Source organism: Pezoporus flaviventris, unplaced genomic scaffold (genome assembly GCF_033815535.1).
Source record: "Pezoporus flaviventris isolate CSIRO_AGI_PZ_B2104156 unplaced genomic scaffold, CSIRO_AGI_Pfla_v1 ptg000667l, whole genome shotgun sequence".
NCBI lineage: Eukaryota > Metazoa > Chordata > Aves > Psittaciformes > Psittacidae > Pezoporus > Pezoporus flaviventris.
This window is the reverse complement of record NW_026893213.1, coordinates 119,850-146,092: the sequence shown is the minus strand read 5'-3', so window position 1 is coordinate 146,092 and position 26,243 is coordinate 119,850. Positions and strand designations below refer to the sequence as shown.

The following is a 26,243-nucleotide window of genomic DNA, read 5'->3' as shown; positions in this document are numbered from 1 at the left end:
AGGAGGGACATGACAGCTCTCCAGCTCTTCAGCGCTGGAGCGAATGGCAGCTCTGCAGTAGATGTTGCTCCTGTGAGTGGCAGGGCAGGGTTGTGCAACGCTCTGTGCACAGCCATCCCTTGGGAGCCAGGCCAGCAAGGACCTATCCTGCACGGCTTTCTGCAGAGCACACTGCTGCCAGAGGCAAAGTGGCCTGGGTTTGTCAGCATCCCTTCTGCCTGAGACATTGCTGCCTCCACCAGCCCAGCCAGCCGCAGCCCCACCTCCCAAGATGGGCCCCAAACCACTAGTCAAAGTAATACCCTGGTGCGGTGAGACAGCCAAAAATCAACTGCCCTAGATCAAGTCTCAAGAGACCCCAGAAGCTCATTTACACAACCCCAGGGCCACAGGGTTTTGCACAGTCCGTGATTAGCAAATCCCTGTTAGCCCAGAGCCTGATCTAGCAGCTCGGGGCAGATCTCACACCATGGAATCCTCAATTCTCTACTCTCCCTCACCTGGGAAGACCTTGGTACATGGTCTCTGCCTCACCAAGCAGGTCAGCTGCTACCCAAGCCAGCCCAGCATGAGCACAGAGTTTAAACACCACATGGAAGACAGATTTTGCTTTCTTTCCACCCTAGGGATCCTGCAGCCAGGACAGGGGGACACTGATACACATGGCGCTAATCAAAGGTGTCTCCAGAGACCCAAATTCCTTAAGCTCAGCTTGGAAGATGGCTCATTGCCCCTTCACTGCTCCCCTCCAACCATCTCCCAAAGCACAGCAGCTTTATCCTCCTCCCCGCTCTAACATGCACAACACGTGTGAGCACTGAAGGGAGACAGGCACAGGGAGGACACGGGCCACCCTTCCACCTCGCTGGACCAGATAAATGCATGCCTGGTGTCTCAGAAAGCCATGCTTGCAACCTTCCTGAGCTTCAGAAACCCCAATCCTGAGATACCCACAGGCTCCTCTCCACCCCAGGAAAGTAACAACAGCCTGTTTCCACCCTGAGCTGTGCAAAGGTGGGGAAAAGGAGACCTTCAGTCTACCTGGTTGTAGCAGAAAGGGCCACACGCTCTGGGTGGAATAAAGACCTTTTTCAGAGCACTGGACTTTTCCAGCTGCCTGGAAACAGGAAGTGCCCAGGCCAGAGAACAGAAACCCTCACACACCCTACATAAAGACACACTGAGCCGTTAACCCTAATTACCTGTGACTGACACACAAGGAGGCCCTGACCTTCCAGGCATCGCCTCAGCCAAATGAAAATAAACAGCTCCCTTCATACGAAACACAAGCCATTTTCACCCTCCCTCCCACCACCACTTTGCATTCTCAAGTCCAGAATTAAAGGTGTCTGAATTTCAAGGGGAGAACAACCCAGCTGCAGCACAGAGGAGCTGAGCCCCACCAACAGCCAGCGCACCCAGCAACACTGCTCAGCCAGCTCCAGCTCTCCTCCTGGCTCCTTCCCCACGGGAGGAATAGGATGCAGAGCATCCAGAAGAGGAAGAACAACGGGCACAGCGATGTGAGGGTCCTGCCCACCTCCCCCCAGAAGTGGCCAGCATCTCCACAGCATCTCTGGAGTGCATGCTCCTGTGCTCCTGCTCAGTGGGAGCTCCCTGGAAGTCCACACTGACCCTCTCATGCATTTTCTTTGGACTGATCCCTTCAGCAGCCCCAGGAGAGCAGAGGAAGGACTCTGATGCTCCCCTGGGCATGGACACCATGCTGTAGAGGTGCAAATCACTGTATGTTACCCAAGACCCACAACAGACACAGATCAGACCCCAGCCCAGGGGACAGATCCACAAGTGAAGCCACAAGCAGAGGGCTCCAATGAGGGAGAACAGGCTGTGCCAGGTGGCAGGGATCCCCAGCACGCACCCTCAGGACAGTCCACCAACTCCTGGTGCAGGACAGCCCCCTTCCTCAAACATCCTCTTCTTCCAGCACACAGCAGTGCCCCAGTTTGCTCATGTCCCCCCAGACATAGCCTCTTCAAGGGAACAAAAGTCAAGCAGAAGGCAGAACTTACCCAGGGGGCAGAGCATCCAGGGCTAGTGCTGCTGCCCGGGCTGGTGGGGCACTGGAGCTGGAGGCTGCCTCCTCTGCCTCTCCAGAGCTGACCAAGGCAGGAAGGGCAGGAATGACAGAGCCATCAGTCATGCTCGATGCTGCTGGGGTTGCTTCTGCTACTGGCCTTTCCTCCTCGATGTCTGTAGCACCCATGGTGTCTCCGTTCACTGGAAAAGCAGAAAGCAGAGATGTTAACACCCAGGAAGGGTGATGGGGGCCTCACTGACCTACTGCACCCACACAGCCCTGGAAGCAGAGCCCTAGTGGGTGACAGCCACTACCACCCAAACACAGGACTCACAGTGCTCCCAGCCTACAGCAATGGCAGCACCTCCTTCACCCAGCAGTTGGATCCCTGTGGGACCAACTATCAACTGCCTTTGTCCCAAGAAAAAAGCTCACTATCTCCTCTGTAACTTGCAAAAGCACTGCATGCCTGTTGGGAATTCAGGTAACAAGTAGGAGCTCAGAAACTGCTGCGGCAGCATCCCCCAGGCAGAGACAAGCCCAGGCTCAGCAAGTCACCAGCACTGGAAAGAGCTAAATGTTGCTGGATTCCACTGAGCTTTTGGGAAAGGGACAGGGAAGAGACAGAACAAAGGAAAATTACAAAGCAAACTGATAAGGAGAAAAATGCAGACAAAATAAAATGAAAGGCAATTTGTTTGACAAGCGTTTGTTAGACAGCCAAAACCCCTGAGTCTTGGCAGTCCACCAGAAGATAACTTTTGACACAAAACAGTCTGGCTTCAGTAACAAAATGAAAGCATTAGAAACAAACCAGAAACACTTAATAAAGAAGTAAAGCACGCAGACAGAGCGATACAAGTTAGATCTGAGAAACGCAGAAAACTAAGCAAATTACCTCTGTCTACAAGCCCAAGTATTTAGAAGTATTGCAGGAAAAAGACTCAAATCAGTATAAACCCCAACACACAGGGCAGTAAAGAACTACAAACTACTCTTCTACCCTGCAGAAGAGGCAGACTGCTGAGGACACTCGTGCTTTGCAGCTGGAGAGTAGCAGGACAGCATCCTGCAGCACCAGAGGAATCCTGGTACCAAATCCTCCAACATCAGCAATTAGAGGAGCCCCTCAGGCAGCACCTACAGGCAGTGAAGACTTCAGGTCAGCAGGCTCACAGCAACTTCCACCAGTCCTGCAAGACTGAGCTGAGGGGGTCTCTGCTACTCATTTCTAGGAAGCCTTGGAACGGGCAATTTTAGAAGCTTCAATCACATTGTGCCAGTCTTCAAAGGGAACCTGCAGAATGTCCCAGGTAACTACACTGTGATCAGTTTGATCTCAGTCTTGGACAAAGCAGGGGAAAAGCTGATCCAAAGTTCACCTGATAAGGAAACACTCTAGGGGAACACAGGGCTAAGCAACATGGCTGTGGAGAAAACATGCCATGAAAAAAATCTCATTTTATTGTCTGATGACAATTACAGCTGTGAGTGACAAATATAATGGGGAACGTTCTTGCAACAGTCTGCTCAAAAAACACAATAACGTCACCAAAATGTACCAAGCTGAGGAGAAAGAGGTTGGTTTCTAGAGGCATTCCAACAGAGCACAAGGAAGAGTGTCAGCCTTCATTCCACCCACCCAAAACACTCATCTTCTCATCCTCCACTGTAAAATCATCACCAACAGGACTTGTGGGAGACACGGAGCTTGTGTGAGTGGTAAACAGGGACCAAGACAGCACACTCATGAAGTCACTGGGGAGGCTGGGGCTGGACCAATTAAATGTGCTTTAAAACCAAAGCAAGGAGCCAAGTTGTACCCGGGAACAAAACCACAAAAACTCTGTCCACAGCCTGAAGGAGCGTCCCCTGCACAGCGATGACACCGGGAAGGGCCGGGTGGGCACAGGGAACAGAACACATTCACACCCAGTACAGCACTGCACCAAACCACAAAGACCAGCCACAGCCTGGGGAAGGGAGCAGGACCAGGAGCAAGAGCTGGAAGGCAGCATTTCACATCAGCTTTCTGCTCCCCCTATTCCCAAATGGGGTTTGGCAAAATTGAAATTATATTGGTCCATATGTTCATAATGAAGCAGAAATAAAAAATTAAAATCTTCCTTTTGGGTTGAACAAACCATTTCCTTCTCTCCAAAAGAAGCACTCCACTTTGTGCTGTTCTTTTCCAAGACAAAAGGGAAAGAAAGGACACTGCTGCCTGCAGCAGCAGTGCGGAGGAGCAGGAGATGCTGCACTGTTGGCCAGCTCCATGCGAGCCAGAAAAGGAAAACACACAAGCTGCTTGTGGCTTTGCAGTCAGGCACTCGGCAGGCCCCAGCCCCTGCTCACAAGGGGTTTATGGCTTTGTGGACAAACCCAAGAAAAGACAGAGAAACCTTTCAAAAAATACCCCCTCGTGTAAGAACCAGCCCCAGGTTGAGGAGTGAGTGTGCCTTCTGTGATGCTTCAGTGAGAGCTGCTCTCCCCACGTCAAGGGGCAAAGAGCTCAAAACATCTCCACTGAAGACTGACAGGCAAATTCATCTGAACGCTCCCAACCCTGAAAAAGGATCACTTACTGTAGCACCGGTGATATTTCTGTCCCAGTATCCTTCTAAAAAGCTGGAGCTGGGTGCAGCCTTTTTTGTCAGGGAGACTCCAGAGAGAAGCCACAGAAATCACGCACGAGGGGCAGAGCAGACTCTACCAGTGCGCTCTGTGGAGCTGCCCAGCTTATCAAAAGTAAAATCAGTTAAAAATCAATTCCCAGGGAAGAAATGTTCCCAGGCACCACAAGACCAACCTGGCCTAGTGGAAGGTGTCCAACCCTTGGCAGGGGGTTGGAACTAGATGATCTTTAAGATCCCTTCCAAACCATTGTATGATCTTAGCAGAAATGCATTTTCCCCCCACAGGAGCCCCACAAGCTCTGGTTCCCCCGTCCCACAGGCGCTGGTTTACCTGTGCTGTTGACCATGCCATTGGCCATGCCGTTGGCCACGCTGGTGTGCTGCGTGCCCTTGGCCTGCTGCCGGTGCCGGCTCCTGGCGCTGGGACTTTGCTCTCCACTCCCCACGTTCTGCCTGGTGACTCCTGCCACATGTCGGTGTGTCCTGCAAGGGAAAGGAACACAGGAGGTGAGACGCACCACAAAGAAAACCCCACTCCTGCCTTTTTGCCTCTGTCTTGTGCTGCTTCCCCTCCAGCACAGACATCGTTTTACCCCAAGGAAGATGCAGCCACGTGCCTCTGCTCCTGCAGCAGTCCCCTGAACTTCCTGCTGCTTACTGAGACCTGCCCATGGATCCCAGCACCCACCTACCAGTGGCAGAGTCCGATGGACAAGTAACCTGGGTAACAATCACCTTGCATGTTTGCAGCGCTCACCACAGCCACCCGACCTGCTAAGGAACAGCCTCAGACATTCATGGCCAGAAATGTGCTTGCAGCACTAAACTGGTTTGCTCCATCCACAGATGCAGCAGGGATCCCAAGAGAAATCCCCTGCCAGCACCAGCTCCTGCACCGCAGTGGGAACCCTCACTGGTGTCTCCTGCCCAGCTACAAGCGTTGCACAAGGCGAGGAAGGTGCAAGTGTTTGCTGCTGCTGGGACAGCCGTGGCATCTGGTAAAGAAGGGAACAAGGAACTGGGAAAGATGAGAGCTTAAATCATAGCACAAGTTGTGACCAGCTCAGATGTGACTGCATCTCCCAGGGGGCTTCTCTTTGTGCTCCGCTGGAGCTCCCTGCCTTGGAGGCCGGGGCAGCCTGACCTCTGTGGGCAGAGCGCCTACAGCACCCCCAAAGCAAACTCTCCCCCTCTCACAGCCCTGAACCCCTTAGACAGCCCAGAGGCACTGAGGAAAAGGCTGGGGTTTCACGTTCATGAAGAGCCAGGTTGTTACTGCAGGCAGGGAAGGGGACAGGGCAGGAGGGGGATGCTGCCTTCCTGCATCCAGGGCCAGGGGACCAGAGGCAGAGCCTGGCCACCTCCACCCAGGATCACAGCCGAGGGCTGTGAACACAGAGGGTGAGGACCGCAGGGATGAGGAAGCCTGTCTGCTCAGCCAAATTCTCCCCTTAAAAGGGCAAAACCCACAAACTGTCCCCACATCTCAGGGCTGGAGCTGGGAGGGGACAGAAGCTTGGCCGTGGCTGGGTGCATCATCAGTCATGCCACCCTCACCAGCTCCAGCAAGCCCTCGGTTCCTCCCACCAGCTCCAGAGCTGCTCACAACAGTGGGCAGAGGAAGGGCTGGGATCAGGAGGAGACATGGGAAAGTCAGAGACGGCTGTCAAAAATAAATCAGATAAGAGCCATGGGCAGAGCAGTCCATGAGCAGAAGCCACTGGGGCCACTACGAACAGCTCCAGACCTTCCCAGGAGGGCAGCCCCACAAAAGGGTTCCTCAGACACTGAACCCACCCCAGAAACCCTGGCTACCCCCAGGACATCACTGCATGCTGGGGTTGGCTTTGGCCACCAGGACCTGAGGACTTGGAGCTGCTGCTGAGGCAGAACAGGCTCCTCTTCCCCCCGTCAGGAGGTGAAGGCTGCTCCTCACTGTCTGCCCATGGGGCTCAATGGGGCACAGTAGCACCACACACCTCGCAAAAGCCATCCAGGACCCACCTCTGCACATTCACCCCACGGCAAGGCTGGGAGACAGTGTGGGCCCCAGAGCACCCGCCAGAGGGGAGCGGGGCAGGTGGTACCATGGCAGGAGCTGGTCCCACCGGGAGCAGCGCCCGAGGCAGGGGATGGATCTGGTCCCTGCCCTGCTCAGCAGCACAGATGAGCTCAGAGCTGTCCAGGGAGTTTTTAGAAACCAAAACAGGATGTTTCCAGGCTGCCAGCCGGCCACATAGGGTTACCAGGCCTGAATTAGGCAGCCCGCCACCCAGCCCAGCCCTCCTACGACTGCTCCCATCTGGGCATTGTCTTTTAATAGATGCGTGGAAACAAACCCAGTGAGAGCAGCAGGGCTGGGAACATGCTCCTAAAATAGGAGTGGGGAGAAAACAAGGCAGAGCACAAATGGGAACAGCCTCTTACAGCCATGCCACTGGGACAAAACAGGGCTTGGGGAAGGCAGCCCATTACCCAGGCAACTGACAAGACCCCTGCTACGTCCCACTGACTGGCGACCAGGGGTGGCTGCCCCATCGCGTGCTCTGCCCCATTGCCCCGCCTGGCCTGGGGGCAAAGGGAGCAGATCATGCCAAAGAGGAAACTGGTGTCAGCCAGGGAGACATCAACCTTTTGGCTCCCCACCTTCTGGCAAGGCAGTGCCCCCATACCACAGTGGCTGATGTGGGATCTGGGCATGAAACTCAGATTTTGGCCACCTGCTGCAGTGGCCAAAAGGTCCTGACATGAGATGCCAGGATAGGTGACTGCACCGGTCTCGATCTCCCTCAGCACACCAGATACCAAACTGCAGCCAAAGAGGAGAGAGGGCAGTGCACGCAGCCAGGAGCCAGTGCTGGCTGCAGGGAATCAGGCACGATCACTGGGAAACACAACGGGGAGAGCCCCAGTGCCACATGGGCTCCCAAAACATGGAGCTGAGAAATTCCCCCTGCACCTGCAAAAGGGGGACAAACCAGCCATGTCCCCAGCACCCAGCCCTCACACCTGCAGTGCCTGAAGCAGAGATGGCACCAGTGCAGCAGCACCCTCGAGCTGGGGCAGTAGAACAGCCCCTCACCCCATGGCAGCAGGATGTGCACCCAAAGAGGCACCTGGCTCCAAAACCCTGAACCCAGTTTATTCCTGTTACCCCCCTCGCCTTCCAGCTGACCCCAGACCAACCTCCCAGCTTGTCCCCCAAGGACCTGAGCAGCCCCTGGCAGCAGTAGACAGCACACCCACCACACAGCACTGCCTGCCTCCCCTCTGCCTGGGCCAGGGCTGCAATTGGTGGCGAAGCCACATGCCTGGGGACATAATGCACCCACACATGGGGCTTTGCAGAGCAAGGGGGTCTCACGAAGGGAAATACTTCATCTGAGGGACCCAGGCCTCAGGGATGCTCATGCCCATCACTAGATGAGAGGTCACTTTTGGACGTCACAGAAGCACATGAATCAAAGGATGCTTCACTGAAGGAATCACTGGAGCTTTCACGAGCTTGTGACAGGTGACAGCAGTTCCTGACAGCCAAGCCTAGATAATAACACCAACATGATTCACCAGCTGAAGCCTCTGCATAAGGCAAGCAGCAAACCAGGCTACTTTATCCCGTGCTGTCAGAAAAGGCCCCTTTGGCCATCACAAGACAAACTGGACATTGTGGCAACTCTCTTGGCACCCAGGGCACCAGCTCTCAGCTGGGGACCTCTGGGCACTGTTTTCAATTTGAACAGAGGGCTGTGGAATTTCACACCCCATCACCAAGATTAGCAGCAAATCCCAAGATGACATTTGTTCAGGAGAAGAAAGAGAAGTCCTGATCAAGCAGTTTCCCTTGAGGGGACAGTGTAGAAATAGCTGAGGAGCAAAGAATGGCCCTTTTCTTTCCATCCTGCCAGTGAGCAAGTTTGCCAGCATCCATCACCAAGCCCATGAAAATAAACGTGGCTCTGTGTATAAATAGAGCAAACATCAAACAGCATTCCCAAGCGCAAAGGACCCATCCTCTACTCTGGAGAAGGCAGCTGCCTCCACGGTGGGTACATATAGCCAGAACAACCCTAAAAATTCAGGTGAGTGTAGCATGAACTGAAAACTTCCTGGGCAGTTTCCTGTGCCAGAGCAGCCATGGGATTTTTAATGATTGCAAGCACACCTGGAAGGTCTCAGAAGGTCCCCTGCAGAAGCACTGGCCAGAACTCAGCACACTTATCTCACATGCTGCCAGGTCAAGAGGATACCAAAAACAGGAAGTACTTACAGATCATCCATAAGCAGTTAGGAATTAAGAGCAAGCAGCCATCAGGCTGAGCCTCCAACTTCCTTACATGTTTTCTAGCACCTATTGATAGCTGCTAAGTGGCTGCAAAGTCCAGCTCCTGTCAGGACACTGAGCACTCTCTCACCCCTTAGAAGGCTTTAACACCTGGACAGCAGGAATCAAGAGGAGCAACCGCAACAAAAGGGCACAAACTGCATTCAGCAACCTGCTCCCAGTTTCCTGTCCCACTTCCTCCTCGGTGGGAGACAAACCCACAATATGGAAGGACAGGGTCTCACTTCAGAGTCAAAAACATTTTTCCCCTTTACTCATCTCTTGCGTGTGTCTGGCAGAGGAAGGAGGAGGAGAAAGGCTCAAGGTATGGAGCTTGCTGCTGGGAGTGCTCCTAAGCCTGGGGGCATGCAGAACAGCACATCAGGCAGGCTGCAGGCGCCCTCTCTACAGGCACACTTCTAACCAGAACATCTGTATAGGCTGCTGGGCCACTGCCATGCTCTGAAAATATAAATAGGTGTTAAATTCAACTCCATGTTGACAGTGTGACATGTCTCTCAATAACTACAGCTCCAAAAGGAGCAGCGCTGAGCCACTCCAGCCCAGTAAGAAGGCAAGGAAGGGCGCAGTGCCAGGCAGAGGATGGCCTGGTGCCCAAGCAGCTCATTTCCTTTGGAAGCAGCTGTTATTTCCCTGCAGCTTTGCCTGCTCTGCTTCTCCCGTTATCCCTGGACCTTCCACAGCATCCCCCTGTGACCATCACCCACAGGGGCATTGTGCTTCCCAGCCTGGCCCAGTACCTTGCTTGAGGCAAGAACCAAGGTGCCTATAACAACAGGAAGGGACCCCTGCAGACCAGCTGGTTTGCTTTATCGCAGCCTGCTCCATCTCCCCAAGTGGACCGTTCCTTCGGCTGCCAATAGAGCAACTGGTGGAAACTGTCAGGGCCATCACAGACCTGATATTCCTTGAGAAACACATACTTCAAAAGAGGCTCACGTCAGCTGCACCTCAGCTGTATGGCCACCCCCAGTACCTCCCACTCTGTTGTCCTTCAGGAGGTTGGCTTGCTCCAAACCTCCCGTGGGCTGCTTTGCTGGGGTTCACTGGAAGACCCAAAACAGCGTCTGCTGCACAAGGACAATCCAAACATTCCCCAGCTACCTCAAGGCCCCAGCAACTGCTGAAAACTGAACTGTGAGGACCCTTACCTTGGTCTGCTTCCAAAGAAGTTTGCACTGGGAGGCTGGTGTCTGCCCTCCATGCCTGCAGCCATGCTGCTGGGATCCCTTCCAGGCAGCTGGGACCCTGAATGGGGGAAATAAAAATGGGTGATGAAAATGACTGAGACACCTACTAGTTCTACCCTCCTTCCCTTCCTCCTTCCAGAAGGGACCAGAACACAGGGACCCCTGCTTTTATGCTGAGGTGCTCTCCTTGCTCACTTCCATGCCATGGCACAGCCCGTCCCTACAGCACCCCATGGTTCCAAGTACAGCACTAGGAAGGTAAATGCAGAACTGGCAGCACCAGGAGAGTGGCCACATTTACGACTCCCACATCTAGAATCACAGATTCACAGAATCATAGAATAATTAGGGTTGGAAAGGACCTTAAGATCATCTGGTTACACGGGCAGGGACGCCTCACCCCAGACCATGCCACACAAGGCTCTGTCCAACCTGGCCTTGACCACTGCCAGAAGTACAGCATTTACCACTTCTCTAGGAAACTTCTTCCCGTGCCTCAGCACCCTCCATCTCCCAGTGACGAAGAGAAGGAGCTAAAGGAAAGCAATGCAGCAGCCCCTGTTCAGCACAAACTCTACTCGCTCCCCTGACAGACAACAGTCAATGTCTCCGCATACACTCTGCCACAGGGAGCCCTTTTCGGGGTACATTAAATACAGAAGCCTTTTCCCAGTCCACAGAGGGCAGCAAGGGAAGGAGCTGAGCTGCATGGGCAGCTGGAGGGCTGGAGCAGGGCCTCTGCTCTCAGGCCATCGTGCCTGTTGACACTCCTGCTCCTGCCCCACCACACACTCGCTCCCAGGGGAGCCCGTGCACAAGACCAGGGTGGGCAGGGACCGGAGCCTTACCTGGGAGAGGAGGCGGCTGCTGGCACTGGGACGCTGGCTCGGGGGTGCCGGGGGTGCTCTCAGCCCCGCTGCTGCTCACCGCCTCGAGCACAGAGCTGCCGCATGCATGTGGAGCCGGGCGGCACTCACCCTCTGTCACGGCACTGCCATTAGGCAGGTTTCCCAGATCAACAGTGGGCCCGTCCAGGAAAATCGTCAGCTCTCTGCCGGAGACAACGCTGCCTTTGTTCTCCGTCTGCAGGTCCAGGGTCAGCTGCCTGTTCTCCACTTTGGAAGATGAGAGGACACGGAGAAAAAGACCAAGCAGTCATCACTCAGGATGCCAACCGTGGATGGCTCCGCCACCCAAGCTCCCCCATGGGATCGAACGTTAGCCTCCTGGTCCCCTCCAAGCACTCCCATATCCCCAAAGGACAATGTACCCAATCCCTCAGGACAAGCACCACCAGCAATGGCCCCACACCTACAGGTACCTACCAGCACCACCAGAGGACACCCAGCCAGCCCCAGCCCCAGCTCCAAGGGAGACCCTTTTTCACCAGCCATTGCTCACAAAGCTGGGTCCCACCACCCTGTTACACAGGGATGCAGCTGCCCCGGAGGCCCTTGATGTGACATCTGACACCACCATGGCTCACACATCCAGGAGCTGGAGCTGTATGGGAGACTGCGTCAGGAAAGCCAAGGGATTCATCTGGTTTGGAACAACACATGGGACAAGAAGGGTTCTGCACGAGGGCAACTACCAGCAGATGCCTGGGACATGAAGCAGGCTGATGGCTACATGCTAAAGGATGCCTGAAGCCCTGTCCTGCTGCAGAAGAACAAGCAGCATCTTTCAGAATCAGGGATATCCTCATGCCACCTAGTAAACCCAGGTAAGCAGCAAAGGAAAACCCCAAGCGCATCCCTTCATCCGCATCCCTGCATATGAGTTCTACTGAACAAAACTGGCACAAAGGGCTGCTGCCCCCAAACAGAAACACTACTGCAGCATCAGACCACCTTCACGGGAGCTTCTGGAGTGGGTGACATGGGCTGGGAGGCTGCTGGAGGCAGCTGCCAGCTCCACTCCCCTCCATCACCAGCCAGTTCGGCTCCAGCAGCTTGGCAAGACTTTGCCAGCCTCAGCTCCCTGCACAGCCAGGTACCGCAGCATTGCCAGAGGTAACGGCCCTGGGAACATCACCTGGGCACAGAGCAAGGGGCTGGAGTGACGAGGAAGAGGAGCTGGTGACCTGCATGGTGCCACACACCAGGACACCCAGCAGCACTTCAAGAACCAGTGCTTGCCCTGTTTCACCAACACGTGTTGGCAGGCACAGCCCTGCACCATGGACACCCACCACCCTTCAAGCTCCCCCGGAGGCTTCCTGTCAGCTTCCTACAGGGAGCAGCAGGGTGAGGAAAGCTGGGAAGCCACCAGCACACAGCACAGCACGGCTGAAGCAAGGCGCAGTGCAGAGGGGCTGCCTGCAGGCCTCCCACAACCTCCTCCACACCTACTGCAGGGCTGCATCCTCACAGAACATGACCCTCGGTGCCCACAAGCAACAGAAGAACACCATGATGCTCAATGCCATGGGCAGGCTGGGCTCTCACACCATCGCAGCAATGCCTGCCAGAGCCAGCAGGACCAAAACACCCAGCTCTGGCAAAGAAGGCCAGAAAAGTTTGGCTGTACCAGCCTGGGACACCAGCCCAGACACTTTCTGACTCATTTACTCAAATAATATTCTTATTATACACAGATTGCTCATGACACAATGGCACCATTTTTTAGCAACCTGCTTTGTCCCAGTCTCCTGCAGGGACAGGGTGCGGTATCTGCCAGTGGGAGCAGGAGGAGGATGGTCCGCTCCCCATGGACCCCTCATCTCATCTCAAGCTCTGAGGTGAGATATACTGGCAGGGCTGCAGGAGTCTGTAGTGACAACAGGGCTGCAGGACACATGGATCTTGTGACAGGGTTTTTTCAGGTTTAGTGCGAAGGAGGCAGGTGCCCCCGGTGCCCAGGCGCAGCAGGAGCCCACGGTCACAGGGACACAGCGTGGAGATTGGAGCCCAGCTCTGGGGTTGCTCATTACCCACCGATCACCCACCAAGGAAGCCTGGTCTTACCCATCTGCCTAAAGGAGTTACTCTCAGTTTGCTTCCAAAGGGAACTGATCTCAGATTTAAGAGCCTGAGATAGAAGATGCTACAGAGCACAGCCAAAACCCCGAACAAATCCAGACCCTGTTTCTCCCTGGCTGCTCCAAGCCATCGGAATTTGCACTTTCTCAGAGCCACGCAGAAGCTGCGCCCGCACGCTCCGGGGGTCTCCTCCATCCCCCTGTGTGAGCGGCTCTTCCCCCTGGAGCTGCACAAGCCCTCATTGTGCCGGCGCCCGGCCGAGGGGCGGCAGCGTTGGAGCTAAGACAAGGTGTCTCCAAGTGGAGGATGTGAACATGAACCTCCCAGCCAGCTTCCTTCTCCCCCTCCACCCCCTTCAGCTTCTTTAAAGAAAATAAACACGAGCAGAACCTTCCATTCACTGTCCCCATCCAGCACACGGGACGCACAAAGGGACATTGCTGTTGCACCAACAGAGGGTCCCCTGAGCGGCTGAGCACAAAGGCTGCCTGTGTCCTGCCAGCAGCCAGAATGTCAGAAGGATTATTATTATTATTTTGGGAGGGGGTCTGGGGGTGATTTGGGCCTCAATAAGGTCTCAGTTCAGCTACTTCCAGCGCCCCGCACGCAGCATCAGAGCTCCCATTTAGCAGAGGTGAGCTGCAATTCCCACCCAGCCCATTAAGCGGATTTACAGTTCCACGAAACGAAGTTGGTAGCAGCCAGCGCGATAACGGCCCCGAGCTGCGCCTGCAACCACACACGTCTGACATCCGTGGACACAAACGCCAGGGAGCTGTCTCACAGGAGGCAGCGCCCCGCTGCCTCTTCCCTGGGTGAGGTGGCTCCATCTCCGCACACTTAGCCAGGAAGATTTCCAGGCTGACAGACAGACAGTGCTTCCCACCCTCTCTGCTCCCAAACCCTCGCTGCACAGCTCCACTGTTTGCTAAGGCCAGTTTCCACTCAAGCGGTTCCATGCAATCAAATCTGTACCCATCATCACCCCTCCAGAGCAGCTGGGACTGCTGCTTATGCAGACAGAAGATAAGCAGATCCTCTGGGCTACCCAAAAAGCACCAACCTCCTTTTCCCCTCATCAATCCACAGAAGAATCACATCCAAGAGCCAGAACCATGCCCTGAAATCACCCTGGCACCAGGCAGAAAAGGCAAGGCAACAAATACATCAGTGGGAGCACCGAGCCAAGCCAGCTTGCCTGGAGTCTCAGGGTCCCCCATGCTAACCACAGCTCAGGGCTGGGGGGTGGAAAGCACCCCTCTCCCTGGTGCTCCTTCCTTAACCATTGTGCATACCTGCAGCCAAAGCAATGACTCCATGCTGTGGCTACAGGCTCCCCCAGGAAGAAGCAGGGGGAAAGCTGGACTTCCACAGCCATCCCTAAAGCAAGAAGGAGCCCAGAGTGTAGGGGAAGGGATAATGTTTACTGTCCTGGGTAAAATTTAAGTCTCCCCAGGCAGTGGGAAGCTTTGCTCATGCTGCTGGTCCAGTCTTGGCCACAAACAGCTTAGATACAACTGTGTCCCACTCCATGCATCTGCCAGGTATAACCTGGAGAACCTCAGATTTCTGCTTCGTTTCTCTGAACCATCACAGGCCTGGGAGAGAAGACAGGATGGGAGGAGAAGGCCTGGTCAGAGGCCCACTGGCTCTGTTTTTGTCTACAAAAACAGTCCTGGGAGGTTACAGGACCAGAGCCAGTGGACCCTGCTAACACGCTGGCTCAGGCACAGACAGCATCCTCCCATCCAAAGGGATGGCTAGGGCATGGGGACAGTGCTGGTGGCCGTGGTCCCATCAGCTATGCAGGACATTCAGGACATGACACCCAAAAGGTGATGCAGGGTAGGCACAGTCCAAGCCTCACTGTGACTTCCTGGCTTGGATGACTAGTTCCGTGAGACCATGGCCCAGCCACACCAGCAGGTCTGAGCCTCTGCTTCATGACTCCTTGCTAACAGTGTTTGCTGCTGGGGCACACAGCAGAGCTCCTTTGACACTGCATCCATGACAGGGGAAAAGCTGCAGCTTTCCAGAGGTTTGGGGGTCACTGTTGGCTTCCTGGAGGGTCCCACAGGGCCCAGCTCCAGCAGCTCTGCCTGGGGCACAGCAGGAGGCAAGGCAAAGGCTGTGCAGGGTCTGTAAAGCCCTGGCACATGGTGCCACTCCAGGAACAGGAGCCTCTTGGTGGAACTCACAACCTGAGCAGCAAGCAATAGAAGCGAGCGCCTTCATTTGGGAGATGCAGCCTGGCTCAGCCACGCACTGCTAGGCACATGGCAGGACCAGCAGAAACCAGCAAGACCCAGCACCAGCCTCCACGCAGACTGTGGTACGAGGCCAGCCCCACGGGAGGGGCAGGCGAGGAGCTCCTGGAACCTGGGAACAAAGAGGTTCCTCTGCAGCAGGGAGGGCTCAGGGACCAGGGCAGAGGGCTCTGGTTGTTGTGAAACTGGCTGTTTCACCGGAGCCTGGGAGCAGCTCAGCTCCACGGAAGGCTCCAGCTCGATTCCCGTGATTGAGCCCATTCTCGGCCATCTCTCCCCAGCAATCCCCTCTGAAAGCAGGAGGGTGCTGCCTGCCAGAGGAGAGGCCCTGGAGGCACTGCCAAGGCCCTGGGAAGCACTGCAAGTCCAAAGGCTGGACCCTCCAGGGGCAGGAGCTCCTGTTCAACAGCTCGGGCTGCTACCTCCAGCAGCTCTCCCAGTCTGCCTGGGAGCTCAGCCCTGACCAGGCTCGTCACTGAGCTCTTTTTCCAGGCTCCAAGCCTCAGAGCTGAGACTCTTCCACCTGAAGTGAGGCGTGCTTGGCAAGAGGGCCAACAGAAGGAAAGAACAGAGGGAGCTCTAGAGTCTTCCTGGCAGGCAGGAGCCCTGCATGCACTGCATGGACGTCACCAGCAGTGAGAACACCACCCCTACCTAAAGGCAGAGCAACCAGAACAATTCTTCTGGACCAAGTAGAACAACTACAGGGACACAAACCAAAGGCCACAGCTAAACTCGATTAACAGTAACTTACAGAAAACCTCCCTAATGCCATTACAAACTCATTTGAACCAGAAAGCATGTCTGCTGCCCTGCAGAAGCCCTGGGGACTGCACACTTCTGCTGAGCATGCAGGAGGGGAAAGAACTGCTGAAAGAATGGCCAGGCCCCCACCAGCAGCAGCAGCATCCTCATGCATTTCACTGCCTTGTCCAGGCAGAGGGTTGTGGGCTGCATAAGAACACTACATATCCAACTTGGGAGGGCTTGAATTCCCAGATGCCCTTTGCACACCCTTGTGTGACCTGGCCACTTCCCTAGGCTGGCAGGTGAGAAACCCTCCCAAGGAAGGGGTCTCCAAAGGATGCAGGCTCACATGGGACCTCTGGGGGACCAGCAGCAGTCTTTGGCCCACGGAGAGGTGCAGCAAAGGCCATGCAGCAAGTCTGCAGAGGAGAGGAGGGAGCAGGCTCCAGGCTAGATCAGACGGGCAGACAACAGCACATGGCTGACCACAGCAGTGCCAGGTTGCTCCCAGCCCACAGCAGCACCTTCCCGGAAGGGCAGGCTCTGCAGCTTTAAGAATCCTCCCTCCCAGCTCTCGGTGTCAAGGAAAAATCTGACACGTTTTTTCTGGTGGATGTTAACAGACAAGCTGCAACAGCCAGTTGCCTTTTCCATTCATTTTCCACATGCCCCCCTGGGAGGCCTGCTAATGAAAGAGCCGATTGTGCCCCTGCAGAGGAGCAGGCAGGTAGCGGGAGCAGCAGCAGCCCTTGGAGCCCCGCATGGCATTTGCATGGCTCAGGAAGAAAACCCTGCAGGGAAGGGTGCCCTGGGGCAGAGACCCGCACTGCAGACCACCTGACAGCAGCAGCCCAAGCAACAGGTAGCCCAGTCCTGCAGCTACCTGGGGGGGACATTTAGGACATCACTGGCTTTGTGAGTTGAAGGCAGTGGCAGCAGCAGCACAGCTCCCCATGGAGCCCTCACTGCCCCAGCAAGACAAGGTGCCACCCAGGGGCACAGCAGCCTGTCCACACAGGGGACAACCTCACAGTTCCATAGTGCCAGGGGAAGCAGCTCATCCCAGCCCCTGGCACTGGGGACAGTCTGAACCAGCCCCAAATCCCCCCCAGGGCACAGGAGGCCCCTCTCCCCACTCAATACCAGGTCTGTGTCTCACAAGCAGCAGAGCTGTGCTTGGAAAAGACAGAGTGAGCCTTTTCCAGCCCAAGCCCTGAATGGCCGCCTTTATGCTGTAGCTGCTGTCACGAGCCACACGCTGGAGACCACAAATGGCAGCAAATAGCTGCAGGGTTTGTGTTTCCGTGGAGGATGCAGCACCCTGGCTAAGGGAGGAGGCACGGCTTCTGTCACACCCCGGCCCTGACGGGGCACACACTGGTGCCTTGTTCCCACCCGGGGCAGGGGCTGCACGGGAGCCACTGCAGCCACCACCTTTCCTCCACACACACCTGTGGGCAGGAGAGGGTCAGGACCCCAGGCAGGGCAGAGGCCTGGGCCCCCACGGTGTCCGGCTCGTACGTACATTTCCCACCGTTCTTCAGCAGGTTGCTGAGGCTGACGGAGGCCATGCCCAGGAGCTCATTCCTCAGGGTATGGCAGCTCCACACCTTCAGGTCCAAGTGGCTCTGAGCCGTGACGTTCCTGCAGAGACCAAAGAACGGGGTCACCGCTGTGGTCTCAACCCATTCCATGCTCAGGGAGGGGGTAGTGCCAGGCCAAATCCAGGGAGCAGAGGGAGGCAGGCAAGGGCACAGGGCAATGGGAAACATCCCTCACAGTGGCCCTCCCAGCCTGGCTGCCCTTTGCAGCATCCTTATCTAGGGGCAATGATCTCTGACACCCGAGTGGCCCCAGCCGATAGCGCAGAGGGTTACACCAGACAGCACCGAGGATACACAGAGGGTTACAGGGAACACAGGGCCAGTCCTAGCACCAGCCCCATGCCAGGGGCTCACAGGATGAGGACTTACAGGATGAGGATCTCGTTCCACAGCACCTCAGAGCTCCCAATCTGCTTCCCAGTCTTCTTGGTCTCACTGGGCAGCCCGTCGCCCGTCACCTCCACATAGCAGGTCATCCGCGACGGGCGGCTGTTCACCTTGGGCCTCAGGGACACCACTGGGTAGGAGGGTAGACGGAGTCAGGAAGCCATATGGGAGACCCTGTCCGCTGCCCCACATACTCCTCCCTCTGGGGAGCTCTGCCAGCTCAGGGTGCTTTTGGAAGAAGGGGAAGCAATGGCAGCAACCTCATGGCAGCAACGGTCTGATCTGGGTGCTCCCATCACCAGCCCCTGATAACTGCCTGTCCCCAGCTACACACAGAGCTCAGCCCCACACGCGAAGGCCGCAGGAGTATCACAGTCCCCACAGACACTGCCCTACCCCAGCGCTTGGGAGCAAGGCTGGGGGACAAGGGGACTCTGCGGAGCCGCTGGGTTGAGGCACCCAGCGGGTGCGGTTCAGCTGCCCCCCAGCCCAGCGGTGCCCGCTGTGGGGCTGAGCTGGGGCCGCAGCGCCAGGAGTCGGGAGCCACCTCGCGGCCACTGCAGCCCTGGCAGGGCCACGGACCCAGGTCCCCGCGGCAGACGCGGGGGTCGGAAGCAGCACAGCGCAGCCGATGGCCGCCCCGCTCACCCGGCCGTCCATGGGGCACAAGGCAGCGCCGCCATCCCCATCCCCGGCTCCCCCCGAAGGTCTCCCCACACACCCAGACCAGAAGCACCCAAATCCAGGTTCCCCAGCACGGGGCTCGGCCGCACCTCGCTGGGGCAGCAGGACCTACCTTTCACAGCGAGCTGGTACCTCTCACAGGGTGGCCCAGCCCTGGCCCTGCTGGAGCTTGCAGCGGCCATGGCATCACCCCTGTCTGGAAGCAGAGAGAGAAGAGAGCCCTCAGCACCAGTCCCACTGCGTGCAGGAAGCCAGAGCTTCGCTGGGGTCCCCTCTGAGCCCAAATGTAGCCACGATACCATTGCAAGTGACCCACTTGGTGGGGAGACTTGGCAATGGACAGGCACATGCCCGGTGAACACAGGTTCCCTCTCGCTGCTGGTAAATCAGCCCTTCACCAGAGGCAATGGCAATACTGTGGCCTCAGGGAGACAAACCCCTCCTCAACCACACTGCCGTGGCCTGAGGAGACCCGAGCCAGGCTGGGCAGTGCCAGCCCTTTGGACACCTCATTTTGGTGGCTGCAGCTCACCCCGACCCAAAGGTCGCTGCTGATCACAGCCAGCATGAGGAGCTCCCAAAACACTGTCTGACACCCTGCTCTGTGCTCCGGAGCAGCGACATCGGCTCCCCAGCAGCCTGCATGGCCACCACGCAGGGGATCTCTCCGCAAGGACAGTGCAGTGACACCAGCAGAATAGAGGAAGGCACAGTCACAGCATGGGGAAGCAGCCACATCCTCACGGACAGCAAGGGCCTCTCACTGGCAGCAAAGTCCCACGGGAAGATCAGTCCCATCTACTCTAACACAGCGTGGACGGGACGGGGACGGCGGCTGCTCTGAACACAGGGAAGGATCACACTGCAGAGCCGCCTGCAAGCCCAGACCTCCACTTCCTCAAGCACTCACCACTTCCTTGCTCTCCGGCGCCACGCCACACTCACCACAGGCACAGCGCTTCCCCCTGCCCCTCCGGCTGCAGCTCCCCCCTGGAGTCAGTCACCAGGACAGGCAGCAGGCAGGAAGGAGGCAGGCTGCAGCACCCGGCAGGTCACGGGGCTCGGCCGAAAGAACCGAGCAGGGAGCAGGAGGATGAGGTCACGTATCATGCAGAAGCACGAGGTGCTCGGTCTGGGACCACAGGAGCAGCTATTGACTCGCCCCGTCCTCCTGAGCCTGCGGGCAGCACCCCTCCTCTCTGCACTCCCCAGGCTGAGGAGCTAGAGAGGATGTGGCTGTGGTGGGTATCAGGGTCATAGAGCAGAGGGTCCCTGTCTGCACAAGCCACCGACACAGTGGGGCAGATGGGGGCATTCGCTGTCCACCCCTGGGCAGAAGCAAAGAGGATCCTCAATCGTGTTGTCAGGGGCAGTGACAAGGCCAAATCTGAGCCTCCCCCACAGCCACCAAAGCCAAGGTCAACACTCCTACCCAGCCTCAGCAGGAGCACCGGCCAACCTGACTGGGATAAAAGCACAGAAAGGAGACAAGAGCATCTCCAACATTCCAGCCTCTACCAGCTCCCTCCTTGCAGAGGAGTCTCACTCTCATTCCTGCTCTCTCCCCACATCATTAGACTTAATCAAGCTTCATCCCAAAGCCAGGATCCTTATATATCCCTCTCACAAACCAGGGTCTCCACTCTCCAGCCCCTCACCACGACAGCCCCTCACCCCCTCAGCACAGCAAACCTGCACAGCACCCCATGTTCAGCCCAGAGCCAGCCAGTGCCTGGAACAATCCCTGCCTCTGCCTGGAAAACCTCACCTGGTGCCACAATGGCCCCTGTCTCAGAGCAGGAGGTAGCAGAACGCTCACTAGCACATGCTGATCCCACCTGCTCCCCAGTGGGGAGAGCTGACACAAGACTAATTGCACTTGCTCTTACTATGGTTACTTCTACTCCAATTATCCCAGCCCGCAGATCACCCCAACCTTCCCCTAGGTTATTGTTATTCCTGAGTTTGTTTTTATTCCCCAGCTTCACATCACCACTTACTTCATTAACACCATTAAGAAGACCCACAGAACACAGCCAGGCACAGGTGCCCCTCCTGCACCAGGCTCTGACCAGGCCCCGGGGCTGACCAACAGCAAACTTGTCCTTTGGGGCCTTTCTCACACCACCATTAGTGACCTGTACCTCAGGTATTGTTGTAAGGGCCAAGGCCCCACAGCAGGGACCACTGTGACAGCCCTACAAACCAGCCTGATCATCCCACGATATGTGAGACCTCAGGACCCAGCCACCGGTTTCCTCACTGCATCCTCCCACAAAAGATGCCATCAGAGACCTGTCCCATTCGGGCTGGGTCTATCTTTTTTTTCCTCTTGATTTTGGCTCTTCCTAATTTTTCTTTTCCTGACCCTGTACCCTTTCTCTGTTGCTTGCTTTGATGTCCTGAGTCACGTTAAATACCTCTCAACCTCCAGAGGACCCCTCTGTGCCCAGGGCCGATCCCCAAGCACAGCTTTCCACTCTGACCAACCTTCCCCCCTCCCACCCACACTGCTCCCTGCTCCGAGCCGCCCTGTGCCCCCACGCCTGCAGGTTTCCCTCTTGCAAAGACCAGGGGCTCCCCTCCCCAGCTTCCCCTGCCTGGCTTCCCGCGCCGGTGCCCGGCCTCGCCTCCCGGGGCAGGGGGCAGCCCTGCGCCTCCACGCGAACGCGAGGGCACAGAGCGACGGCAGCAACCGCGGGACCCCGCCGGGCTCTGCCTCGGGGCAGGTTCGCCCCACACGCAGCTGGGAGGGGCAGCGACGGCCGCGGGAGAAGGCGGCAAGAGGCAGAGCGCACCGGCCAAAGCCAAACTCCGCTGTCCTCGCCCGCGGACGCTGCGAGGGGCAGGCGGCGGCCGGGGAATCCCTTCCCACGGGCCGTGCCGCCCCGGGCAGGGCCTCACCTCGCCAAGTCGGTACCGGAGCACAGCCCGCAGCGGAGCGGCTCCAGGAGCGCCCCATCGGGCCCTGGCCACGGGGCGGGAGCGCCGGAGCGGGACCGAGCCATACAGGAAGGGAAGCGAATCCCAGCCCAGCCCCGCCCCGCCCCGTCCCGCCCCGTCCCGTCCCGTCCCGTCCCGTCCCGTCCCGTCCCGTCCCGTCCCCCGAGTTACCAGCGACAGCTCCGCTTCCGTCTCCACCGTCCACCGTCATATGACACCAACCGGTCACGTGACCGCACGGCCCGGAAGCGGTCACGCGGCCGGCGGAGGGCGCCGTTTCCGGCGTGCTCAGCGCAGGACTACATCTCCCGGCGTGCAGCGCGGCGGCTCTTGGGCATGGCGCGCGTGGCGCACGTCGTGGCCGACACCGGCGCGTTCCTGAGCGCGGCCCCGCTGCAGGTACCGGGAGGGGGCCGGGGGGTGCCCGGGGCCGGGGGGTGCCGGTGCCGGCCCCGCGCTGACGGCGCTGCCCGCAGGACCTGGCGCAGAGCCTGTACACGGTGCCCGAGGTGCTGGCCGAGATCCGGGACCGGCCCACGCGCCGCCGCCTGGCCGCGCTGCCCTGCGAGCTGCACCTGCGCCGCCCGCGGCCCGACCTCCTGCGCCTCGGTGAGTCCCGGACCGGACCGGACCTCTCTGCGCCTCGGGGCGGCCCCGCTGCCTGCGGCCCGGCCCGGCCGCTCCGCTCCTTCCTTTTCCCATTTCCCTTCCTTTTCCCCCTTCCCTTTTCCACTTTCTTTCCCTTTCCCCTCCTTTCTCTTTTTCTCCTTCCCTTACCTTCTCCCTTCTCTTTTCCTTCCCTTTTGTTTCCTTTCTCCTTTTTCTTCCCTTCCCCTTCTTCCCTCCTGCAGTGACCGAATTCTCCAAGAAGACCGGGGACTACCCCAGCCTCTCGGCCGCTGACCTGCAGGTTCTCGCCCTCACCTGCCAGCTGCAGGCTGAGACCGAGGGCCCCGGCTGCCTCCGCTGGGAGCCCCAGGACAAGGTGGGTCCGTGTCCCCCGTCCCCAGGGATGTGACCCTGGAGCACTCCCCCAACCCCCTGCTCCCTCCCCAGGTGCAGCTCAGCTCCACCCCGCGGCACCCCGAGGCCCCCATACACCTCGCTGGCTTCCACCTGCCCTCCAAGGTAAGGGACGGGGCTGCAGTGCTCCAAGGAAGGGGATGGGGTGCAGTCCTGCAGACCCCCCCCGGCAGCAGCGGGCAAGTGATCCCCTTGTCATGTGTCCTCCACAGCACAAGCACCCTGGGAAGGGGCAGCACCAGCCAAGCCCTGAGGGCAGCACAGCCCCATCCGAGAATTACGAGTTCAGCTCCTTCCTGTACTGGCGAGTGCCCCTGCCCAGCATCGAGGAGGAGCTGCAGGAGCTGCTGGTGAGACCCAGGGCCTCCTCTCCTTGCTGTCCATGCCACCCTAGTGTCTAGCTGGCCTTTCCCACCTCCTCCACTGCGTGTGCCATCACTGACTGCCGTCATCTTCCACTGCAGAGCGCTCAAGCCATCTCTGTTAGCCCAGAGACCACTGAGGAGCACCGGAGGTCTGAGCATGAGGCCAGTGCTGATGAAGAGGAAGATGAGGAGAGCGACGATGAGGGCTGGATAACACCCAGCAACCTCAAGCAGGTCCAGCAGGACACGGGGCACTGTGATACTGCTCCTAATGGCATCCAGGTCGGTTGCGTCACCACGGACTTCGCCATGCAGGTGGGTGCCAGTCCTGTCTTCCATGGGACAGCTTGAGCCTCAGGCATGTGTGGGGCTGGTGGATTCTCAAAACTACTCAAACCTCTGGGGTGGTTAAACCAGTGCGAGCAGACAGAGGAGCACCTGGACAGGCTGAGCACTGACAGCCTCTTTTACCTTAAAACCATGCCCTTCTCTCTGTGGCAGAGGCCTCATTACAAAGCCCATTGGTGTTGCTCCCATTGTCCTCTGTCTTCCTTGGGCTAGTAGATCCCAGTGAAGGCTCCCAGCAGACCCAGCTCAGAGCATCCTGGTCTCTCCCTCCTTATTGCAGAACGTGCTGCTGCAGATGGGCCTCCACGTGCTGGCAGTGAATGGCATGCTGATCCGCCAGGCCAGGAGCTACATCCTGCGCTGCCACGGCTGCTTCAGGTGAGTGTGGTTGTGCAGAGCTGCTCTGCCCTTGGCATAGTGCTTAGAATTATAGACTGATCTAATGGTGTATGTTTGAAAGGACCTTAAAGCTCACCCAGCTCCAACCCCTGCCACGGGCAGGGACCCCTTCCACTGGAGCAGCTTGCTCCAAGCCCCTGTGTCCAACCTGGCCTTGAACACTGCCAGGGATGGGGCAGCCACAGCTTCTCTGGGCACCCTGCACCAGCGCCTCAGCACCCTCACAGGGAGGAGCTTCTGCCTTAGATCTAACCTGAACTTCTACTGTTTAAGCTTAAACCCATCACCCCTTGTCCTATCACTACAGGTTACTTGGATGATCCCATATTCTATGGCCCGGGGAGTACTAAACCCCTGTGCCCCTGTCTTGCAGGACCACTTCGGACATGACTAAGGTTTTCTGTCCCCACTGTGGTAACAAGACCCTGAAGAAGGTCGCAGTGAGTGTCAGTGATGATGGAAGCCTCCACATGCACTTCTCCCGCAACCCCAAGGTGCTGAACCCCCGAGGGCTCAGGGTGAGTGCCTGTACCTCACATGCTGGGTCCTGGGACAAGAGCCTGGCCTGTGGCTGGGGGGGTTTGGAGGGAACCATCAGCTCATGGCTATCGAAGTGAAGCTGTGATTGTCCTCCAGATGTCAGACTCAACCCCATGGCTTTTGAGCTTAATTTGTTCAGCTCATCCCCTGTGGCCACCTTTGAGTCCCTGAAGGTGACAAGCCGCCCCTAAAGCATGCTTAAAACTGCTTCTCCCTTGCAGTACCCGCTGCCAGCGCCACGCGGGGGGAAGCACGCCAACAACCCTCACCTGGTGGCTGACCAGCCCTTCCCGCAGCAGCGCCTGTCCCGCAAGGCCAGGCAGAAAACCAATGTCTTCGACCCCGACTACATCGCCGGGGCCTCGCCCTTTGCCGAGAATGACGTCTACAGCCGCGCGGCCAACCTGCAGATCCGGGACGCGGCGCTGGGCGCGGGCAGGCGGCGCCTCAACCCCAACGCCGTCACCAAGAAGTTTGTGAAGAGGCGGTGAGTGTTCGGAGGGGTCCCTGCAGCCGCTGCTGCGAGGGAAGGATGAGCCCCCTGCGTGTTGCTGCTGATGGCTTTAGGAAGAGGCAGCTGCCCTGCGGAGGGGCTGGGCCTTTACTTCCACGCTTCTCTGATGCGCAAAGAGCAGCCGTGACCGGGGGATGACAGTTGCTGGGGAAGCTCCAGCCTGGATAGCCTGGCAGGAAGGTACTGGCTTCCTTGCTCGATTCCCTGGACCCCGCAAGCCATGGCTGTGTTGCTAATAAACACCAAATCCCACAGCACCGTGGTTCAGTTTTGTGTCTGCGTCTGCCTGGGCTGGGCTTAGAGGCTGGCATGTGCCTTTCTGTGAGCCTCGAGAGACAGAGGAGGCTGGGAGGGTTTCTTGGGGCGTTTTCTTTTGTCCCCTGGCACTAACAAGGCCAGTGGGTAGCAAGTGCCTGCAGCAGGGTCAGCAGCTCCAGAAGGGTAGATGTCAGTGGGTTACATTTGCCCCACTGCGGCACAGCCACATCTGACCCTGGCAGTGGGTGCAGGTCTGAAGGGAGAGGTGCTGGGGCAGTGGTACAGGCTGGGGAAAGCCTTTTGGATAAATCTGCTTACGTCTTTGGCAGTGAAACGTTCTGCCCAGCTCTGGGGTAACTGCAGCTGCTTCTTACGCTGGTGTAGTTTTTTACATGACCAACTGGCTGCTGGACCCCACAGTCCCAATGGAGGCGACTCTTCCTGCAAGGGGGGCAGCAGGAAGGGGACACATACTGAGCCTCAGCAACTCGGGGGTGTTTGTAGCACATGAGCATAAACACACTGCGGGTGCAGATGAGGGGTGTAACTCCCATTACCTTGGCCTAGGATTTCTGGCATCACCTCCATCAGGCAGAGGAGCTCTGCACCATCCCAGGGAGCCCTCTGCATTGCACCCAGGTCCCTCTCACAGGTTCAGTTCTGCTTCAGACTGAATTAATTCCCTGGAACCCTGGGTCATTTGCAGGCTGGGGTTGCAGCAGCGCGGCCCAAAGGTTACTTTGGACTCAGTGCCACAAGGTGAAGAAGGAACACAGGTGTGACATGGTGCCTTTTCTCATGCAGCAGCTCCAGTGGGACACTTGGCTGGCACAGGCTCTTGTCATCCCAGTACTTCCTGACCCAGCTCCATTGGTTCCCAGGCAGGTCCATTCCATACTGAGGAACAGCGTTTTCTCCCAAGCAGAGCGATGCTCTTGTAAAAAAAACACAAGAAGACTTTACACTGCAAA

The 26,243-nt window shown here is 57.5% G+C and overlaps 2 protein-coding genes across 4 annotated transcripts in view; one reads left to right on the top strand and one right to left on the bottom strand.

Annotated features, from left to right (window-relative positions):
* WWP2 (WW domain containing E3 ubiquitin protein ligase 2) overlaps positions 1-22,058 on the bottom strand; it is a 40,974-nt gene extending 18,916 nt beyond the window's left edge. Inside the window, exons 1-8 of one of the 2 annotated variants that reach the window (XM_061444083.1) lie at positions 21,997-22,058; positions 18,995-19,078; positions 18,181-18,328; positions 17,733-17,851; positions 11,058-11,324; positions 10,171-10,267; positions 5,009-5,160; positions 2,034-2,241 (exon numbers count right to left, since the gene is read on the bottom strand). In XM_061444083.1, coding sequence (XP_061300067.1) covers positions 2,034-2,241; positions 5,009-5,160; positions 10,171-10,267; positions 11,058-11,324; positions 17,733-17,851; positions 18,181-18,328; positions 18,995-19,078; positions 21,997-22,036 — 1,115 coding nt within the window. In that variant the 5' untranslated portion in view covers positions 22,037-22,058. Of the gene's footprint in view, positions 1-2,033; positions 2,242-4,626; positions 4,927-5,008; positions 5,161-10,170; positions 10,268-11,057; positions 11,325-17,732; positions 17,852-18,180; positions 18,329-18,994; positions 19,079-21,996 lie in introns of those variants that run through there. The other variant, XM_061444084.1, reaches the window with a different exon arrangement.
* A 103-nt stretch (positions 22,059-22,161) lies between these two features.
* On the top strand, positions 22,162-25,271 carry NOB1 (NIN1 (RPN12) binding protein 1 homolog). 2 transcript variants are annotated; one of them, XM_061444080.1, is made up of 9 exons: positions 22,162-22,224; positions 22,302-22,434; positions 22,677-22,810; positions 22,882-22,953; positions 23,061-23,198; positions 23,313-23,528; positions 23,842-23,939; positions 24,334-24,478; positions 24,722-25,271. In XM_061444080.1, the coding sequence occupies exons 1-9, from the start codon at positions 22,162-22,164 to the stop codon at positions 24,989-24,991; spliced, it is 1,269 nt and encodes a 422-aa protein (XP_061300064.1). In that variant the 3' UTR covers positions 24,992-25,271. The 2 variants fall into 2 exon arrangements, with proteins under 2 accessions (XP_061300064.1, XP_061300065.1); XM_061444081.1 differs by lacking the exon at positions 23,061-23,198.
* Positions 25,272-26,243: the final 972 nt, after the last annotated feature.

Bases quoted from the DNA above. Each gene is read 5' to 3' on its own strand.
- NOB1 (XM_061444080.1), top strand. From the start codon at position 22,162: ATGGCGCGCGTGGCGCACGTCGTGGCCGACACCGGCGCGTTCCTGAGC. The intron at 22,954-23,060 runs GTAAGGGACGGG...TGTCCTCCACAG, and splicing joins GCTTCCACCTGCCCTCCAAG to CACAAGCACCCTGGGAAGGG. The intron at 23,940-24,333 runs GTGAGTGTGGTT...CCTGTCTTGCAG, and splicing joins CGCTGCCACGGCTGCTTCAG to GACCACTTCGGACATGACTA.